We start from the raw sequence: 17,625 nt of genomic DNA on the forward strand, positions 1-17,625 counted from the left end.
TAAGCCTGGCTTAGTAATGGAGAGGCGTACAGTCAGTCCCACGGCGTAATCCATATCTGGGGGATATATAGTTTACAACCGGGAGCCGTTCTAATGCTACCGCCCCAGCTGTAAACCACTGAGGTATGAATGAGAAACTGCTGGCATCAGCATCAGTGATGTCAGCGCAGCCTCCCAGCCTGACCCGAGGTGAACTCTTGAGCGTGGGAAAGTGACACTTCATTTTCTCACGCTGCCGAGTTCATCATCTATCTATCTATTTTGAAGACTACTTGGTTTTAAAATGATGTGTACAGTTGTATTTTACAATGCGATTTTAACATGAGCTTTTACGTACAGAGAACTGCTGTATGTAATACCTCATGTTAAAATCGCGTTGCATACGCATGTCATACGGATGTTCCGTGGAAAAATCGCATGACACTCGCATAGCACTCGTCCATTGTTTTTTCTCGCAGATGGGTATGAGCCTTAACAACAACTTTTTGGTGAAGTCCGTGTTAGGGATCCGTGCCCGAACAGTAGGTGTTTTCATTCGGGCTCCGAACTTTACTGTTCGGGTTCGCCCATCTCTAGTAAGCATACATCCACATGGGATGCCATTGCTCTGGATCTTACCTGCAGATTTGTGTAGCTAAAATCTGCAGTGGAATACAGCAGCAGGTGAGTGAATAAGATTTCACAAATCTCATGTTGCAGATTTTGTTCATGTAAAATCCGTGCAAATTTCCAATCCTACAGCATCTTTATGTTGCATATTTTTATGATGGATTTCACTCCTTTCAATGTAGCAGTAGTGAAATAGACAATGAAGGATCAGAACAATCAACAGCTGATATTTTTTTTTCAATCGATTTTTTTTCAAATTTGCCTAAATTCGATCAAATACCTGTAAATTGTATTATGCACACTGATTATTTCTGTGCTTTGCCTTCAAATGCAGCTCTGCAGGTGCGTCCTCCTCCACATCAAATAAATTTGCAAATGATGGCAGCTTCTTGCAACAGTTTCTCAAGTTACAGAAAGATAAGACCGGCACAGGTAAGTTATCTGTCCTGTAATTAAACTGTGATTTGTTTCACTATAAAGTGTCCTAAAAGGGTATTCTCAAGTTTGGACATTACCCCATACCATTGGACCCTACCGATCCTGAGAGCTGGGGCTCTTGTGAATTGAGTACTAGTCTGTCACATCTATTCATTTTTATAAGAGTGATGAAGCCTAGGTGAGCGTATCACTCGGCTATGTCCTGGAGTTCCCATAAGAATGAATGGATCGTCAGTGCGCATGATCAATCACTGATCCATTCACGCGGGACTCTTCAGATTGCAGGTAGATGGTTAATGGCTAGAACAGTACAGGGAAATTGAGGAGTTGGAGGTTTGACTTACTGACTCCACTGCCGTGTTTACTACAGTGTTTTTATTTTTTGTTTGTTTTTTAGAAAAATCGACAGCAAGTTCTAGTTGCAGTTCATCGGCTACTCAGAAGAAGCATGTTCTAACTGTAAAGCGGCATGGGTCCTCTGTTGAGAGCATGCTCAATCAAATGAAGACTTTTACTCGTACTAAGCAAACACCCAAGATAAATCGAAATACTGTCTTTAAATCTCCTGAGGAGGATGATGATGACGATGAGGATTATGAGCAGTGGTTAGAAATAAAAAGTAAGTTGCAAGTGGGAGGTGAGTTTGTCCAGGAAGGGATAAGTAATCTAGTGTGATGCAGTATTAAATGGGATTTCTCATGATAAATGGAAAAAATTGCTAAGTGTGTGTGTAAAAACAAGCACCTTTGCATTGTACTTCTTATTAAAAATCCTCTCTGTTCTCAAGAATAGAGGGATTTTTAATTTTATTGTTTACTCTTCAGTGCCTAGATAAGAGGCCACCTTTATCAGAGGTGATCAATTAAGGAGCATGTGCTTGTAAGCGCTTTTCTATAGACCTTGTAAGCACTGCTTTGAACATGGCCAGATCTCTGGATCCATGAAGCTATGCTGACTGGTCGAGTTGTCTATCTTCAGGAGTAGGACGGCTTTCCCGATAAGCAGGAACCTCGGAGTAGACATGTCGAAAATAACCCATTTATCATAATCACGTTACCTGCACTAATTTTTTAGGTGGAGGTGTATTTTTCAGGGGTAACTCCCTTGTTGCAGTGTAATTATTTTAATATATTGTATTGACGCAATAGAGGGTAACTTGTGCAACTATTATATGGCTAAATTTAGTTGCTGATCACCAAGAAAGAGGTGGCAAAAGATTACCGTAACCAGTCAAAAAAAAGTTTTGCTCTGTTCAAGAAATCTTAGAACTAAGACACTGCTAGGCTGTATGTACACATATGAAATTGCTGTGGATTTCTGTCCAGATTTTTGAGTGGTTAAAGTGGATTAAAATGTAAAATTCTCTACAGAAAATCTCATAATGGGGCGGATTATGAAAACAGTTAAAAAGAGAAACTGTCTCTTTTGTGATTGGTATGCCTTTTAGACAGTTTTGATAAATCTTCCTCTCCCTGAGAAATAGGCACTCATTCTATTATATTATCAGTGTAGAGAGTTACTGGCCACAAGAGCTGACAATTAAGCAGTTTTTGCTCTCTTGTTCCTTGGTTTGTTCCCTTCCTTTCCCTTTCTTTTTCTAGCAATTGCAGTGGATATAAAAAGTCTACACACACTTGTTAAAATGCTAGGTTTTTGTCATGTAAAAAAAAAAAATCACATCAAGAAGAATAATGTCATAACTTGTCCTACCTTTTAATGTTACCCATAATCTGCATAATTCCATTGTGAAAAAAATTGAAAATTTTTTGCATGGAAAATATAAAAATAAAGAACTTAAAATAATGCGGTTACCCAAATGTGCATTCCCTTAAACTAATACTTTGGTGCACCCTTTGGACTTATGACAGCAGTCAGTCTTTTTGGGTGGGAGTCTTTCAGCATGACACCTATAGAATTGCCAATCGTTTGCTCAGTCTCCCTTGCAGTAGTGCTCCAAATCTGTCAGCTTGTGAGGGTATCTCCTGTGTACAGTGCTCTCTTCAGGTAAACCCACAGCTTTTCAATTGGATTCAAGTCTGGACTCTGGCTGCGCTGTTTGAAAATTTTAATCTGCTTCTGGGGAAGCAACTCTAGTTGATTTTGTCAGGAGGTATGTTTAGGGTCGTTGCCGTGCTGAAAGGTAAAATTCTTCTTCAGCTTTTTATCAGCGATCTGAAGGTTTTATGGCAAAATTGACTGATTTTGCACTTTTCATAATTTTCTCCATCTTGACTAAAGCCCCAGTTCCAGCTGCTGAAAACAATCCTAAAGCACAATGCTGTTCCACCATGTTTCAATGTAGGTGTGGTGTCCTTTTAGTGATGTGGAGTGTTGAATTTGTGACAAACACACCTTTTGGAATTATGGCCAAAAGGTTCAATCTTGGTTTCATCAGACCATAACACGTTTCCCCACATGGTTTTGGCAGAGTTAGGTAGCGTTTGGCAAATCACAGCTACCATCCACAGGCAGAAAATATGAAGAATACAGTAGATTGTCACATACCTCTTGCAGCTTATTTAATATTGTTGTAGGTCTATTGGCTGCATCCCAGACTACTTTTATTCTTGTCTTTTCATCAATGTTTGAGGGACGTCCAGTTCTAGCTAATGTCTCCCTTGTGCAAAATTGATGCCACTTCTTGATGACTCTCTATAATGTGACATAGTATATCTAATGCTTTGGAAGCTTTTTTTGTATTCTTCTCTTGACTGATAACATTCTGCAATGAGATCCCTTTGCTTTACTGTAAGCCCTTATACGAGCCATGGCCTTTGCTGGAAAAGGCAACTAAGAAAATGTCAGGAAAATCCTACTAGAACAGCTATAAACTATATATGGGTTAATCTGAATCACTGTAAATGATGGCTGCTATCTACTATTAATCATTAGTTTAAATGTGTTTTTTGCTGATTCTGAACACAGCCACATCCCCAATTATAAGAATATGTGCACATGTATTCTTGGCCACTGTGGATTTTTCCGCAGCAGATTTGATAAATCTGCAGGGCAAAAACGCTGCATTTTTGTTGCAGATTTATCGCGGATTTACCGCAGTTTTTCTGCAGTTTTACAACTGCGGTTTTCCATAGGGGCCGCTGTAAAACCGCTGTGGAATCCGCAGAAAGAAGTGACATGCTGCGGAATGTAGACCGCTGCGTTTCCGCATGTTTTTTTCCGCAGCATGTCCACAGCGTTTTTGGTTTCCCATAGGTTTACATTGAACTGTAAACTCATGGGAAACTGCTGCGGACCCGCAGCTGTGGATCCGCAGCAAAATCTGCATCGTGTGCACATACCCTAAGAGGTTGTTCACACTTTTTTGACAACACATTCCTTCAAAACTACTTGTGTGTTTTTCAATTGATTTGTTCAGATTATGGATGACATTAAAGGTAGAAAAATGTATGAATTCATTCTACTTCCTCGCATTTTAGCAGGGGTCTGTAGACTTTTTATAACCACTGTAAATACCTGTTGACTGTTTACTGTGTGAATTGAATCCCAGTACTGACAGCCTGCTTAAAGTTTCACCCCCAGAGGACTCAGCAATACGCAAAGTGGTAGAACAGTTGGCTCGATTTGTAGCTGAAGGGGGCAGAGAACTGGAAAAAATGGCAATGGAAGATTACAAGGATAATCCATCTTTTGGGTGAGTGGTAAAACACAGTGCTTGCATATTGTAATGTCAATATATCGGCTTACAATTCTTAAACCATTATCAGATGGACTTCAAACCATAGCATATGTCTATACACTTTGATAGCTTATACTAGGATTTGCCATTCTCTGCATTACATTTTGTAAAACACAGCAAATGTAGCTTTGAGTAGAGCAAAGCTTCTCACTGATGTAGGTATAATACATTTTGCATAAATCAATTCCACAAGGAATATTAGAAATCTTGCAATATATCTAAGAAAAATCTGCTGCTCTCTGCACCTGTGAGCCACTTCTCTTGCCTGCTCCCCCCACCTCTTGAACTCATTAGGTAACTCACAGGGCACATTCAGACTGCCATATAATTCGGACTGACATTGGAACGTAATGCTTGGACTCAGTCAGGTCTTCCAACTCGAGCGTGACAACTTCATGTATTTCTGTGCAGCGGTCACTCTGAGGTTAGGAGAGCCTCTGGCCAGTCTGCAATGCATTCTGATCCGTCTGTTTTACCTGGCCGTCTAATAGTTGAAATCTTTAGGCATGGGATGAGTGATGTGGAGGACGCAGTGAAAGTGCAGTATAAAAGCCATATACAGTTTTGTGAAAAAGTGCTTGCCCCTTTCTGACTTCCTTTGTTTTTTTGCATGTTTGTCACACTTAAATGTTTCAGATCACCAAACAAATGTAAATATTAGGTAAATATTAGGCAAATAACACAAGTAATCACAAAATGCAGTTTTTAAATGAAGGCCTTTATTATTAAGGGAAAAAGAAATCCAAACCTAGAGGGCCCTGTGTGAAAATGTGATTTTCCCCTAAACCTAATAACTGGTTGGGCTCACACTTAGCAGCAACAACTGCAATCAAGCGTTTGCGATAACTTACAATAAGTCTTTTACAACGCTCTGCAGGAATTTTGGACCACTCATGTTTGTAGAATTGTTGTAATTCAGCCACATTGGAGAGTTTCCGAGCATAAGCCGCCTTTTTAAGGTCATGTCACAGCATCTCAATCGGATTAAGGTCAGGACTTTGACTGGGCCACTCCAAAGTGCTAATTTGGTTTTTCTTAAGCCATTCAGAGGTGGACTTGCTGTTTTGTTATGGATCATTGTCCTGCTGCATAATGCTGCATAGCCTAAGTGCGCTTCAGCTTGAGGTCACAAACAGATCGCCGGACATTCTCCTTCAGGATTTTTTGGTAAACAGCAGAATTCATGTTTCCTTTTACCACAGTCAGCTTTTGAAGCAGCAAAACAGCCCCAGACAATCACACTACCACCACCATATTTTACTGTTGGTATGACGTTCCTTTTTTGAAATTCTATGTTACTTCTACACCAGATATAATGGGACATACGCTGTCCAAAAAATTCAACTTTTGTCTCTTCATTCCACAGCGTTTTTTCCCGAAAGTCTTGGGTATCATCAAGATATTTTCTGGCAAAATGGAAATGAGCCTTTGTTCTTATTGCTCAGCAGTATTCTTTGTCTTGGAACTCTGCCATGCAGGGCATTTTTGCCCATTCGCTTTCTCATAGTGGAGTAAAGAACACTGACCTTAACAGAGACTATTACGGCTTGCAGTTCTTTAGATGTGGTTGTGGGGTCTTTTGTGACCTCTTAGCTGAGTCTTCACTGCGCTCTCGGGGTAATTTTGTTCGGCTGCCATTCCTCAGGTGGTTTACCACTGTTCTGTGTTTTCGCCATTTGTGTATAATGGCTCTCGCTGTAGTTCGCTGGAGCCACAAAGCTTGAGAAATGGCTTTATAATGTTTTCCAGACTGATAGATCTCAATTACTTTCTCATTTGTTCCAGAATTTCTTTGGATCACTGCATGATGACTAGCTTTTGAGGATCTTTTGGCCTTCTTCATTTTGTTAGGCATGTCCTGTTTAAGTGATTTTTCTTTTTTTGCTAGAGAACAGATGTGGCAATAATCAGGCCTAGGTGTAGCTAGGGAATTTGAACTCTGCTTCCCATAGATGTGATAAACCACAGTTAATTTATGTTTTAAGGGGCCCTGTAGGTTTGGTTTTCTTTTTCCCTTAATAATAAAGACCTTCATTTAAAGGGAACCTGTCACCACTTTTTTGCGCTCTCAGCTAAAAATATCATTTGATTGCTTGGGGTGTCGGGGGGTTTCAAATGTAGATGTGGAATGCATACCTGACAAGCAATTAAATTATATTTTTAGCTGATAGAGCAAAAAAGTGGTGACAGGTTCCCTTTAAGAACTGCATTTTGTGTTTACTTGTGTTATCTGTGTCTAATATTAACATTTGTTTGGTGATCTGAAACTTTTAAGTGTGACAAACCTACAAAAGAATAGGAAAGGAAGGAAACACTTTTTCACACAACTGTAATTGTTTTATTCTTCATATACACATAATGGCCTATTCTGAGAAGTGACCTCAAATTATAGTATGTTTTAAGGTGTCCATAAACCTAGAGTAAACCATCACGTTAATTTTTATTAAATCAATAGTATACAATACAGTGGGGCAAAAAAGTATTTAGTCATTCAGCAATAGTGCAAGTTCCACCACTTAAAAAGATGAGAGGCGTCTGTAATTTACATCATAGGTAGACCTCAACTATGGGAGACAAACTGAGAAAAAAAAATCCAGAAAATCACATTGTCTGTTTTTTTATCATTTTATTTGCATATTATGGTGGAAAATAAGCATTTGGTCAGAAACAAAATTTCATCTCAATACTTTGTAATATATCCTTTGTTGGCAATGACAGAGGTCAAACGTTTTCTGTAAGTCTTCACAAGGTTGCCACACACTGTTGTTGGTATGTTGGCCCATTCCTCCATGCAGATCTCCTCTAGATCAGTGATGTTTTTGGCTTTTCGCTTGGCAACACGGACTTTCAACTCCCTCCAAAGGTTTTCTATAGGGTTGAGATCTGGAGACTGGCTAGGCCACTCCAGGACCTTGAAATGCTTCTTACGAAGCCACTCCTTCGTTACCCTGGCGGTGTGCTTTGGATCATTGTCATGTTGAAAGACCCAGCCACGTTTCATCTTCAATGCCCTTGCTGATGGAAGGAGGTTTGCACTCAAAATCTCACGATACATGGCCCCATTCATTCTTTCATGTACCCGGATCAGTCGTCCTGGCCCCTTTGCAGAGAAACAGCCCCAAAGCATGATGTTTCCACCACCATGCTTTACAGTAGGTATGGTGTTGGATGGATGCAACTCGGTATTCTTTTTCCTCCAAACACGACAAGTTGTGTTTCTACCAAACCGTTCCAGTTTGGTTTCATCAGACCATAGGACATTCTCCCAAAACTCCTCTGGATCATCCAAATGCTCTCTAGCAAACTTCAGACGGGCCCGGACATGTACTGGCTTAAGCAGTGGGACACGTCTGGCACTGCAGGATCTGAGTCCATGGTGGCGTAGTGTGTTACTTATGGTAGGCCTTGTTACATTGGTCCCAGCTCTCTGCAGTTCATTCACTAGGTCCCCCCGCATGGTTCTGGGATTTTTGCTCACCGTTCTTGTGATCATTCTGACCCCACGGGGTGGGATTTTGCGTGGAGCCCCAGATCGAGGGAGATTATCAGTGGTCTTGAATGTCTTCCATTTTCTAATTATTGCTCCCACTGTTGATTTCTTCACTCCAAGCTGGTTGGCTATTGCAGATTCAGTCTTCCCAGCCTGGTGCAGGGCTACAATTTTGTTTCTGGTGTCCTTTGACAGCTCTTTGGTCTTCACCATAGTGGAGTTTGGAGTCAGACTGTTTGAGGGTGTGCACAGGTGTCTTTTTATACTGATAACAAGTTTAAACAGGTGCCATTACTACAGGTAATGAGTGGAGGAAAGAGGAGACTCTTAAAGAAGAAGTTACAGGTCTGTGAGAGCCAGAAATCTTGATTGTTTGTTTCTGACCAAATACTTATTTTCCACCATAATATGCAAATAAAATGATAAAAAAACAGACAATGTGATTTTCTGGATTTTTTTTTCTCAGTTTGTCTCCCATAGTTGAGGTCTACCTATGATGTAAATTACAGACGCCTCTCATCTTTTTAAGTGGTGGAACTTGCACTATTGCTGACTGACTAAATATTTTTTTGCCCCACTGTACATGAAAATGAGAAACTGTAATATACCGTATATACTCGAGTATAAGTCAACCCAAGTATAAGCCGAGGCACCTAATTTTGCATAAAACCTGGGAAAACTTATTGACTCGAGTATAAGCCGAGTATGCATTGTCCTCTCATCCCTGTCCTGGTATGCATGGGGCTCCCCATCCCTGTCCTTGTACCTCATCCCCTATCCTTGTTTGCATGGTTCCTATAAAAAAAAAAAACACCACCACATCCTACTTGCCTTCCCTGCGCGACCTCGCTGCATCTCTTTCCGGCACCAGCAACTTCTCTGGCCGAGCGATTATGTGTCCCCGAGCATTAAAGGGAACCTACCACCCCGTTTTTTAAAAATTAGATAAAAATAGTGTGAAATAGGGGCAGAGCTGGGCTTTACATTAGGGCCTTTTCGGTGCCTTTACACCCCCGTTAGGCTGTCCAAATACCTTTGTGAAGTGGCCGTTTTCTGCTGTCACTCAAGTGGGTCAGGTCGGATGGGCGTGGTCACAGCGCTGTTTGTCCCCCAGGATCCTGCTCATCATTACGTTGGTGGCGTACTGGTGTGCGCATGTCCAAAGAAGATCCACTGCCCAGGAGATGAATAACGGCGCGGTCTTCGCTATTCAGCCGTTTACCGGTGGGCGCGGCCATCTTTCCTGTGGCCGCGCCTGCGCAGATGGAGCGCTCTGCTGCCCGGGACTTCAGGAAAATGGCCGCCGCGATCTCCATCTGCGCACGCGCGGAATCCCGCGGCCATTTTCCTGAAGTCCCGGGCAGCAGAGCGCTCCATCTGCGCAGGCGCGGCCACAGGAAAGATGGCCGCGCCCACCGGTAAAAGGCTGAATAGCGAAGACCGCGCCGTTATTCATCTCCTGGGCAGTGGATCTTCTTTGGACATGCGCACACCACTACGCCACCAACGTAATGATGAGCAGGATCCTGGGGGACAAACAGCGCTGTGACCACGCCCATCCGACCTGACCCACTTGAGTGACAGCAGAAAACGGCCACTTCACAAAGGTATTTGGGCAGCCTAACGGGGGTGTAAAGGCACCGAAAAGGCCCTAATGTAAAGCCCAGCTCTGCCCCTATTTCACACTATTTTTATCTAATTTTTAAAAAACGGGGTGGTAGGTTCCCTTTAAAGTAATGAATATTTACTCCACAACTATGGGAGTGGAGAGAGGTGAATATTCATTGCTTTAATGAGCAGGGGACTCATGATCACTTAGCCAGAAGAGCTGCTGGTGCCGAAACGAGATGCATCGAGGGCGCGCAGGAAAAGTAAGTAGGATGTGTGCTGGAAGCCTGCGACTGTAACTGTGCACGCTATAAGATAAATGATTATTAACTGCCAGCACAGTGAAAATGCATTTCTCTTTAGCAGCGGGCACAGTTACCGCCGCTGCTGCCGGCTCCTGCCTCTGTGACCTGCTGCTCCCCCTCTCCAGCCATCTTTCTGGGACAAGTACTCATGTATAAGCCCAGGGGGGCGTTTTCAGCACAAAAAAACTCGGCGTATATACGGTATCTTATGAGAGTTCTGCTTATTTCTCCTTCAGGACTGAATATTTATTCTCAAAATTCTCAGATGGGCAAAATCTGTATTCAGTAAAGACAGATTGTTACATTGCTGAAATAGGAGATGAGGTAGTTTAGATTGTGAGCCGTAATTGGGACAGTGATGATGTCTGTAAAGTGATGAGAAATATGATGGGACTATATTAAGCCAGGTTCATATTGTGTTGGTGCAGTCCGTTCAACGCATGCGTTAAACGGACTGCACCATCGCTAGTGCCTTTTAAAGATCGCGATAGTGCAGATGCGCCACCTACGCTAGTGGTGACGGACCCGTAAACGCTGCAGACCGCGTCCGAGGGTCCATCACAGAATGACGGCACATCGCTAATGCATGCCGATTGACATGCGTTAGCGATGCGCTACATAATGGCAGTCAATGGGTGCGCTGAAGCATCTGTTACATTGCGTTAGTGCCGCTGTGTAACGGATGCCGTCAGCGCATTGCCATTGACAAAATGTGAACCCTGCCTAAGTGAGTAAAAGAAATAAATATGCATTGAAAATACTTACTACAGCTGTGTGTGACAAAAACATATATATCGCTTCAAGTAGCACACTGTTTTTCATTGGGTTTACTGTCCAGTTTGGAGCTTAAAAATGATATACCATATAAGCTACAGTGGATATAAAAATTCTACACACCTTTGTCAAAATGACAGGTTTTTGCCATGTAAAACAAATCATTTCAGAACTTTTTAAACCTTTTAATTTAATGTCACCCATATTCTGTACAAATTAAGAAGCAAACTAAAATCATTTTGAAAGGGAAAATAAAAATAAACTAAAAAAAACAAACTAAAATAATGTGGTTGCAGAAGTGTGTGCCAATCACATTTAAACCCATGTTAAATAAGTTAGTACACAGCTGCCATATTTTACAATGATTCTGATTAACTCCAAATAAAGTTTCTGTTCTAGTAGGATCGTCCTGACATTTTAGTTGCAATTAACAACAAAGCCATGGTCAGTAAATAGCTTACAACACAGCAAAAGAATTCATTGTTCAAAGTTATAACTCGTTAGATATACCAAAGAACACTATGAAGAGTGTCATGAAGAAGTGATTTAAATTTGGCACAACAGTGACATTTTCTAGAATGGGATGTCTTTCATAAATTGAAGAAAATTGAACTGGATGTCTACCAATAGGCCTACAGTAACACTAAAGGGGTGTTCTGTTACTCAGACAACCCCTTTTCCATCTTTGTTTCCCTCCCTGTAAAATAACACCTATACTCACCTCGGGTGCAAGGGCCATTCCAGCGGTGTCGGCACTGGCTCTCCCGGGGCTCACCTAACATTGTCTAACAATCCCTGAGGCCAATCAGGGCTAACTTCATTCTCCTCTTCCATGGACGTAATTAACTTCCGGACGGAGTAAGTAAGTGAGCAGCCACATCTCACTTCCTCCGGGTGTCTGATTTGTTCAAAGATAGGGAGAATGAAGCCAGTGCTAATTGTCACATGATACTTAGTCAGTAACGTAAGCTCCGCGAGAGCAAGTGTAAACATTAAAAAATAACATTAAAATATCGCCGTCACCGGAGTTGAGTTTAGGTGGTGTTGTTTTGCTGGGTTGAAACATAAGGATTGCGACCTGGTTGTCTTTAGTAGACAACCCCTTTAAAGGAACTGCTGAGATGTTTGGCAAATACTGGTTGCATATTGCATGTGAAATAAAGATTTGGTATTCTTCATATGCCTAGCTTGTGGGATTCAGTGGCAATATGGAAGCCTTTCCTTACATAGTAAATTATCCAAGCTCGGCTACATTTTGCCAAAACCTACTTTAAAGGAGTTGAGTCTGACTTGAACGTTGATGGCCTATCCTTAGAAGACGTCATCAGTGTCTGATCGGTGGGGGTGCGACACTGGGACTGTTTGGTTCCAGGAACTGCATGACACAGCTACCTACTGCATATAGTGGCCGTGTACTACACATCCCTAACTATTCAAATTAATGGGGGGGTGGATGTGCAGTACTTGGCCGCTATTCTGACAAGGGAGGTATGCAGCTCTGTAACTGATCAATTCCAGCCGCTGCCAACATTGGGAGCAGCTGATCGGTGGGGTGTGCCGGATGTCCGAACCCCACCGATCAGATATTGATGACCTATCTTAAGAATAGGACATCAATTTTAAAGTCCATCACAACCCCTTTAAGTCTGCCAAAAGCATGACTTAACCCCTTTATCCCATTTGACGTACTGTCCCGTCAAGGTGACCTAGGACTTAATTCCCAGGGACGGGATAGTACGTCATAGCGATCGGCAGCGCTCACGGGGGGTGCGCGGCCGGGTGTCAGCTGACTATCGCAGCTAACATCTGGCACTATGTGCCAGGAGCGGTCACGGACTGCCCCCGCACATTAACCCCTGGCACACTGCGATCAAACATGATCGCAGTGTTCCGGCGGTACAGGGAAGCATCCTGAGACCCTCGGAGCAACGCGATGTGATCGCGTTGCTCCGAGGGTCTCCTACCTTCTTCTGTCTGCAGGCCCTGGATCCAAAATGGCCGCGGGGCTGCATCCGGGACCTGCAGGGAGGTGGCTTACCAAGCGCCTGCTCAGAGCAGGTGCTGGCAAGCCAGGAGCCCTGCATGTCAGATCGCTGATCTGACACAGTGCTCTGCAAGTTGTCAGATCAGCGATCTGACCTTATAACATGATGCCCCCCCGGGGCAATGTTATTAAGTAAAAAAAAAATATTTAGTTGTGTAAAATAAAAAATAAAAAAATCCTAAAAAAACAAAAACAAAACGCTTTATTATCATACCGCCAAAAGTGGAATAGCACGTGATCAAAAAGACGGATATAAATAACCATGGTACCGCTGAAAGCATCATCTTGTCCCGCAAAAAACGAGCCGCCATACAGCGTCATCAGCGAAAAATAAAAAAGTTATAGTCCTCAGAATAAAGCGATGCAAAAATAATTTTTTTCTATAAAATAGTTTTTATTGTATAAAAGCGCCAAAACATAAAAAATGATATAAATGAGGAATCGCTGTAATAGTACTGACCCGAAGAATAAAACTGCTTTATCCATTTTACCAAACGCGGAACAGTATAAACCCCCCCCCCCCCCAAAAAGAAATTCATGAATAGCTGTTTCTCGGTCTCCCATGACAGCACTACGGAGAGAGGGGATCCGCCCTTCAGGGACAGGAAACCTACAGATAAAAGGGCGGTACCTCTCCCTCGCATCAGTTGGTTTCCTGTCCCTGACAAGGGAACCTCTCTTCGGACGGTACCTGTATGAAGACCGTTGGACCGGGACCGGGCGGTCGAGTTCCGGCAGCGAGGAGGCTCCTGCCGCGGCTTGTCCGGCTCCCGAAGCCGCCACCGCTGGGACTGAGGGGTCCTTCAGGGTGAGCGAGGGGAGAACGCCGCCGAATCTAAATGAGGAAGGGGCGCTGGATCACCGGAGCTCTTGTGCTGACAAGCGCACACTCCGGGTGTACAAAGATGGCCGCCGCTCCGGAAATGCGGCAGGACTTCCGGGTCATCGCCGCGCGCATGCGCGGTAATATCTTCTCCCTGGGAGGACGGCAGGAACCGGAAGTGCGGCAAACGCCGGGGGATTGGCGCCGGTTACAAAAAGGGGGATTGTGCGCACATGGGTGTCGCACTTTCTCCCTGTAACCATGGAGGACAGCGATCCTCAGGAGCTGCAGCCAGGACAGCAGCGCCACACAGAGCACCAGGAGTGGATCTAGTAGCCGTTCCACACGGCGCAGCAAATCCGCTGCGAAGACTGATACTCCTTCTCAAGGACCTTCCTTACCAGGCCCGAGTCCCCCTCCAGAACCGGTACCTGCCTCCACATCCGAGTGGTGAGTGATCTCCGTGAATGTACATATTTTATAATGGGGCTCCCTCTTCTCCCTTACTAGGGTAAGAAGAGCCTGGAGAAAAGGAAAAATAGGGTCTGCCCTACCTGTAACAAAGCTTTACCAGTAACCTGGGAGAAAAAGCTTTGCAAGACATGCATCCAGCGCTTACTGTGTGAGGAGACCCCCGACTTCGCTTCTGAACTTAAAAATGTAATCAGGTCTGAGGTTCAGAATGCCCTTCTATCCTCCAAAAAAGAGGTGAAGAAGGTGAAGGAGTCGGTACATTCCCACTCGGCCCGATCGTCATCTGAAAATGCTGATTCGGACGATTCAGATTCCCCCCTATCCTCTTCTGAGGAAGAGTCGGGCCGACATTGTTTCCCACTAGAAGAAGTAGATTCTTTAGTGAGAGCAGTTAGGGCTACTATGGGGGTAGAGGAACCCAAACCTGACAAAACCGCCCAGGACGTAATGTTCGGAGGGTTGGGACAAAAAAAGAGAAGAACTTTTCCCCTAAACCCTAATATCCAGACATTAATTAAAAAAGAATGGGAGAAACCGGATAGAAGAAATTCCTCGGTGCCCTCCCTAAAAAGAAAATATCCCTTTGAGGATGAGGCTGCCTCTTTCTGGGATAAAGCACCAAAACTAGATGTTGCAGTTGCCAAAGCCTCGAAAAAATTTGCGCTACCATTCGAGGACATGGGTACCCTCAAAGACCCATTAGATAAAAAAGCGGACACTTTCCTTAAGGGAGCATGGGAATCGGCTGGCGGTAGCCTGAGACCTGCAGTTGCAGCTACTTGCACTTCCAGATCCCTTATGGTGTGGATCGACCAGCTGGAAAGTCAGGTTAAAGACGGGTTACCCAGAAACAAATTACTGGATTCATTCCCTGCAATGAGAGCTGCAGCAGCATTTCTGGCGGACTCCTCGGCGGACTCTGTACGCCTAACATCTAAGGCCGCTGCTCTTTCCAATGCTGCTAGAAGAACCTTGTGGCTCAAAAGCTGGCCGGGAGATCTACAAACAAAATTAAAATTATGTTCTATCCCATGTGAGGGAAATTTTTTATTCGGAGAAACCCTGGATGACATCCTCCAGAAGGCGGGAGATAAGAAAAAGGGGTTTCCAAATCTGGGTCCGTTTCCATTTAAACAGCCCTTTCGGAGCCGCACATTTTTTCGCCGTAGACCCCCCAGAGAGCAGAATAAGTGGGAAGAAGGAAGGAGAAGGGATAGGGGTTACCTCTTTGGCAACACCTCCCGTGATAAAAAGCTCTCCAAATGACATTCATCCTCCGGTGGGAGGAAGGCTAACATCATTCCTTCCCGCCTGGAAGAAAATTTCCAACAACATCTGGATCTTAAATATCATACGGTATGGTCTAAAAATAGATTTTGTCTCTTTCCCTCCCCGGAATTATGTAATAACAAAAACAAGATCTTCGGCAGCAGAACAAACTGCATTAGAGGAGGAAATTATTTCCCTACTACAAAAATCGGTGATTCGGGAAATATCTCCTCAGGAGATAGGGGAAGGTTTTTTCTCCCCTCTATTTTTAGTACCAAAGCCCGACAGGTCCTTTCGGACGATCATAAATCTAAAAAACTTAAACAGATACGTCGTAAATTACAAATTCAAAATGGAAACAATAAGGTCCACTATAAAGATTCTCTTCCCGAACTGCTACATGGTTGTAATAGACCTAACCGACGCATACTACCATGTGCCCATCCACGATTATTCCCAAAAATTCCTCAGGATGGCAGTCTCTATAAAGGGTCAAATAAGGTTTTTTCAATACAAAGCTCTTCCATTCGGGATTTCAATAGCTCCACGTATATTTACGAAAATAATAGCAGAAATGATGGCCCACGTGAGGGAACAGGATATACTAATAATCCCTTACCTGGACGATTTTCTTATCGCAAGCAACTCAGCACAAAGTTGCAGGGAAAAGAGAGACCAAGTGATGACCATCCTGACGGACTTGGGATGGCTTATAAATGTAAAAAAATCGAAATTGGAACCCTGTCAAGTACAAGAGTTCCTAGGACTGACATTAGACTCTCGTGTCCAAGAATGCCGACTCCCGGGTCCCAAAAAGGACAACATATTGTCCACGATAGCCCGGACATTACACAATCCCTCAATGACTCTAAGGAGAGCAATGTCGCTTCTGGGCTCTCTGTCCTCATGCCTACCAGCGATACCCTTCGCACAATTTCACACAAGAGAGCTTCAGTGGCCCGTCCTGGAATGGCAATTGTTACTAAAAAACAAATTGGAAAGCCGGCTCATCCTAGATTCATCAGTTATTCGTTCCCTTCTTTGGTGGGGAAAAGACCAAAACCTGTCAAAGGGAGTCCCTTGGGTACCAAATATCTCTCGGATAATAACAACTGATGCGAGCCCCAGAGGGTGGGGGGCCCACCTGGGGGACAAAGTAGCTCAGGGCAGTTGGTCAGATCAAAAACTATTAGCATCCTCAAACCAAAAGGAACTTTGGGCGGTATATCATGCTCTTCTCTTTTTCCTAGCCGACATTCAGGGACACCATGTCCGAATTCTTTCAGACCACAAAGTGACTGTAGCCTATATAAACCACCAGGGGGGAACAAGGTCTCGTTCACTGATGAGTTCTTCAGCCAAGATTATCAAACTGGCAGAAGAAAACTTACTATCCCTCTCGGCACTACACATCCAGGGTTCAAACAACGAAAGGGCAGATTACCTGAGCCGGACTCAGTTGAGACAAGGCGAGTGGTCCCTAAACCAATCCATCTACAATCAGATCACAAAAAATGTGGGGGACACCAACAATAGACCTGTTCGCCAATTGCAAAAACAAAAAAGTAGGCAAATTTTGTTCTCTAAGCCCAGAAGGGAATCCCCAGGCTCTGGATGCTTTTCTGATTCCATGGACACACAAACTGGCATACGCTTTCCCGCCAACCATTCTGATTCCGGCAGTCATTCGGAAAGTCAGAGAGGACAAAACAAAAATGATCCTTATTGCCCCATTCTGGCCAAAAAGGGCATGGTTTTCCTGGCTAAGGATGCTATCGATATCAGACCCATGGGTTCTACCGGATATGCCAGACCTTCTACATCAAGGACCAATCTTCCACCCACAGGAGTCGAACCTCCATTTGACAGCCTGGTTTTTGAACGGGGACTATTAAGAGAAAGGGGTTTCTCGGATAACTTAGTGGCTACGCTGTTAAAAAGTAGAAAGCCCATCACTACTAAAATATATGGGAAAACATGGAGGAAATTCCTATCTGTCTCCAAGGTAAAGATCCAGGACGGGCCTTCAATTCCTAAAATCCTTGAGTTCCTACAAAAAGGTCTGGAGCAGGGGTTGGCAGTCAGTACTCTTAA

General features: G+C 43.6%; 1 protein-coding gene across 2 annotated transcripts in view; it reads left to right on the forward strand.

The window, feature by feature from the left end:
* Positions 1-17,625, forward strand: part of SUGP1 (SURP and G-patch domain containing 1) — a 230,459-nt gene that overhangs the window by 161,802 nt on the left and 51,032 nt on the right. For both annotated transcript variants that reach the window (XM_077252428.1, XM_077252420.1), the window contains exons 3-5: positions 944-1,041; positions 1,445-1,666; positions 4,576-4,699. In XM_077252428.1, coding sequence (XP_077108543.1) covers positions 944-1,041; positions 1,445-1,666; positions 4,576-4,699 — 444 coding nt within the window. The remainder of the gene's footprint in view (positions 1-943; positions 1,042-1,444; positions 1,667-4,575; positions 4,700-17,625) is intronic.

The sequence above is a fragment of the Ranitomeya variabilis genome, chromosome 1 (genome assembly GCF_051348905.1).
Source record: "Ranitomeya variabilis isolate aRanVar5 chromosome 1, aRanVar5.hap1, whole genome shotgun sequence".
Classification (NCBI taxonomy): domain Eukaryota; kingdom Metazoa; phylum Chordata; class Amphibia; order Anura; family Dendrobatidae; genus Ranitomeya; species Ranitomeya variabilis.